The sequence below is a fragment of the Sinocyclocheilus rhinocerous genome, unplaced genomic scaffold (assembly GCF_001515625.1).
Source record: "Sinocyclocheilus rhinocerous isolate Xijiao unplaced genomic scaffold, SAMN03320098_v1.1 scaffold4098, whole genome shotgun sequence".
NCBI classification, from domain to species: domain Eukaryota; kingdom Metazoa; phylum Chordata; class Actinopteri; order Cypriniformes; family Cyprinidae; genus Sinocyclocheilus; species Sinocyclocheilus rhinocerous.
The window spans coordinates 43,032-47,249 of NW_015644698.1; the positions used below are offsets into that span (position 1 = coordinate 43,032).

Consider the following 4,218-nt stretch of genomic DNA (forward strand, 5'->3'; position numbering starts at 1 on the left):
TTCAAATGACTGTGGCATTAAGCAAATGTACAGTGCATAATTGCACATTAGATTCATCACAATTATTTTTATTGATGACTATTTACCAAAAATACACTTCAGCAGACATTTGATTTTGCCTTTGAAACTATAAAAAGCACAATTTTTTTATGAAAGCATACAATACATCTGTAACAAAATCCCAAAAATGAAAAAAATAAATAAATAATACAAATAAAAATAATAAAAATGATGAGCAACAATCAATGGGCCAGAAACATGATGGATTTTTAAGGTACTGATGAATGCAACAATCATTGATAAGCTCATTGTTCAGGGTCACAAAAAAGCAAATATAATACTGAATGAAAGTGCAATTTCATCATTTTATGCTGCAGATTCATCCCCCCCTCACGTTCTTTAAGACAATAGAGCATCTGCATGTCAGAAGTCACAGTTTTGTCATTGGTATGTGCAGGTTATTCCAAGGCCCCATCCAGAGCTCCTCCTCATCTGACTGGGTGCGGTCACTATGTGATCCTAAAGGGTCCCTCACCTCCTGATTGTCCACTGTGGACTCTTGTTCATCCCCATTTTGTGTTCTTTCACCCCCTCCTTTTGCCACATTTGATTTTGAAGCTATACTCTCTGGGCCTGTAGTGCTGGAGGCCAGGGACCCACTGGAGGGCCTGGTTGTGAGGTTCTGTTCACCTACTGAAGCGCCTGTGATTACGGGGCTGTTTAAAGGAATTCGCTCTTCGTGTGTGACAGCAAGTTTGTCTAGTTTCTTAAAGTGCTTTCCCAGTCGTATTGGAGAGTTGAGCTTGATGTTGTTGGTGTGTGCAACCCGTCGTGTTCGGATTATTGAGCCATTCTGGGCCAAGTATATGCTCCCATTAATGTTGCTGTGGCTGTTCACATTAGACAGACGGTTCCTGTACAATTCTGGTGCACTTTCTTCTCCAGTTGAACTGGTCTCGTATTCACGGTCTACAATAAGCTTGATCCTCTTTTTTCTGCCATACTGAAAAAAAGAAAATGGGTGTGTAAAATGACAGCTTAAGAATAACAGACTTTTTATTTTTACACAGCACACAACAGTGGAGTTCTGTCCAAGGAGGAAAGTCTTCTCAAAAATGCACAAGTAATGATATAAAATGAACTGTTGTTTTAATTGGTTTCTTAGTAGCGTGCATAAAAAATGCATATAATGTAAAAAGATCTATATTGCTATTTGTATGATGGCACTGCGTGATTTGTTCCATTTTTCATATATGACAAATATTGGTATGCTTATCGGAAATACTGTTATAAAGTGTTAATTATGAAGATAACAATCAGAATAAATAAAGCAGGTTTGATGAATATTCAATTTAAACATGAGCTTCCCCAGAAGATTCCCTCCTGGACCACAACTGCTCGTCATTAAAAAGCAAAACAACCAACACACACTTAATGTCCCTTCATAAGCTCATTAAAAGTAATGTGCTCATGGACCAAATGTCACTGGATTACAGGATTTTTAGAAAACAATAAACACTAACCCAATTTTGATCTGAACATTAATTGATGACCTAAACTTTTGAAGGGTGACCTCTAAAGGTAAGACTACAGATGAAATAGCATGCATGTTATTCAGCAAAGGTTAAGGAGAAATGCCAAGTTGTGCTCAGCGAGAGGAAAACAAAAAGAAGAACTCCAACCAGATGAAAGCATTCAAAAGGCCAATAAAAAGATCAACACAAGAAATAAAAGCAATGGCCAGTCTTACTGAACATATCAGAATATAATTCAGGAGGCTCCGGCAGTCTCAGTTGTGTCTGAATTAGACTCCTCATCCTCCCCATCTACTTTAAGGTTTCTTGCTCCATCTGAAGAGCTCAAACTATCACCCGGGCTACCACCTCTCTCTAGAGTCTTTTCTCCTTCTTCATTCTCATCTATAGGGGAGAGTTTGTCGATCTCTAAAGCCTTTGCTACACTACTGCTTATCATAGAGAATCTGCTCATGCTGTGGAAGTTTGAATCATGTCTTCTCTCCAGAGAATTACTGCTTTTAGACCTAGAGGACCTTGGATCCTTACTTCGGCCTTCTTCCATCTGCCCTCTGTCTTCCTTATCATCCTCACCCTCCTTCAGGATGGTCTCTTCTAATGTTTTCATGTGTGTGGATGTAGTTGCAGGTTCTGAAGATGATCTGCTGCTCTTTCTCTCGTAGGTAGAGGTTACTGATCTCTGGGATGTTGTGCTGCTGTGTCTGGGCCGAGAAGATCTGACAGATGATATTGTTCCTCTATCCTCCGATTTGACACTTTCCTTTCCACTGCTATCTTCCCCCGAGCTTGACTCGTTCTCTGTCCCCGATGTTCTCTCAGTGTCTGACTCTTGTTCTGTCTCTGTTTCTTTTTCAGTCTCTGCATCTTGGTCTGAATCTGATTCTGTCTTTGACTCTATTTCAGTGTCATCTAGCTGAGTTTTTGTTTGGCTCTCCCTGTCTGAATCAAGAGGACTCTGGTCTTGATCATCATCAGAGTCTAAACTACTCATATGTGCTCCTTCTTGGAGTCTGTATGGATGGTAAGGTGTGAATGACATGGAACTTCCAGTGTAAGACTGTTGAATGATGTCTTCCTTGCTCCTACCTGTTTCTTGCTCACTTTCCACACTATCACCAGGGATTCTCTGTGATTTCCTTTCTGACTCGCTGAGTGACCAAGAGGTTGGGACGCTTCCATTACTCCTATGATCTAAAGTTCCGCTAATGCTGCTCAGAGAGTTCTTCTGAATGTTCAATGTTTTAAAGATGTTCATCTGACTCAAAACTTTGCCAAGTCTTGTCTTTGCTGAAGGAATGGCTTCTTTAGTCTGGAAATAGTTGCCATCAATGACCATGCCATTGTCAACACTGTTTGAATGTTGCATTGTGATTGCTTTGGGTTCATCAGTACCTCCTCCTTTCTCCTCAGGAACTGCAATCGGAAATATTCTATTGTTCTTCCATGGAAGGTGGAATGGAGCTGGAGCTGGGCTCGATCTTCGGTCAAACATTTGGCTGAGTTTTATAGGTGCTTTGAGTGAAGGTTCAGCCTTTGAGCTGTAAGGGTGTGAGATGCCTTCAACTAGTCCAGGCAGGTGTTGCTCAAGCCTTGGAGGTTGGTCTCCAAAAGCTTGTCTAGGGGACCTTCGTGCTGGAGCCTTGCCAGGAGGGGGAGCTGGCCTTCTGCCTTGCCTAGCAACCTATTACATTGATATTAGTCCAGGGTTTTATCATTCAGAATATTTAATCAACAGTTCAGATCACCCATCATCTTTGTGACTTCACATGACCCATGTCAGCATTCCCCACTGCACTGAGAGAAGTGTCAAGGTACAGTCTTACCCCCAGTACCACGTTGAATGTAAATGCATTAACATGACTGGCTGCTGACCTTTCAAAGTGCAGTCATGGTTGGTGCCAGCAAAAATCATAACATGATAGAGCAGTGTTTCCCAACCTTTCTTCAGTCGCGGCACCCTTTGGAAATTTTAACAAATTTGTGGCACCCTACAAAATTATTGAATTTCTAACTTCGATATGATACTTTGAAAAGTATAGATATTCGGTATAGCAGGGAAGAACTGCAGAATACACTGTCATACAGATATTTTTTATATTATTAAAAACATTTGTCCATCAATGGTGGCAATCAGTAGGCTAATTTCTAATGAAAAGACCAATTTATATGGCAGATTTTAATGTAGGCTTTTATTCATATGTAAACATTGTGAGATAGCTAATTATATTGTTAATTAAACAAAGTTTTGCTCACTCAGTGTATTTTTGATTTTGCACCCCTGCTCTCGACAGACGGCAGCCCGGTTGGGAAACACTGTGATAGAGGAGGGAATGATGCCATGAACCAGGAATTGGCAATTCTGGTTTGGAGGGCTGCTGTCCTGCAGAGTTTAGCTTCATCCACAATCAAACACCCCCGCCTGTAATTTCCAATTATGGATGGAGCAAAACTCTGTAGGAAAGAATCCTGAACCCTCCAGGACCGGAATTGCCCATCCCTGCTCTTAGATGGTTACCCATGTTCTGCAAAATAACCCCAATCACCGCAACCCTGCACCCTGAAGAAAATTTACTCTTGTGTGAGGGCCACCCTTTACACATTACTGACTGATTATGTGTTATCTGTTTACATTGAAACATCATTGAGAACATATCAGAACATTCAAAGCAAAAAAAAAAAAAAA

At 40.7% G+C, this 4,218-nt stretch overlaps 1 protein-coding gene across 1 annotated transcript in view; it reads right to left on the reverse strand.

Moving 5' to 3' along the window:
- Positions 1-255: 255 nt before the first annotated feature.
- Positions 256-4,218, reverse strand: part of LOC107758798 (protocadherin-15-like) — a 126,525-nt gene continuing 122,562 nt past the window's right edge. Inside the window, exon 25 of the mRNA XM_016576617.1 lies at positions 256-1,003. Within this exon, the coding sequence (XP_016432103.1) occupies positions 431-1,003 (573 nt within the window). The 3' untranslated portion in view covers positions 256-430. The remainder of the gene's footprint in view (positions 1,004-4,218) is intronic.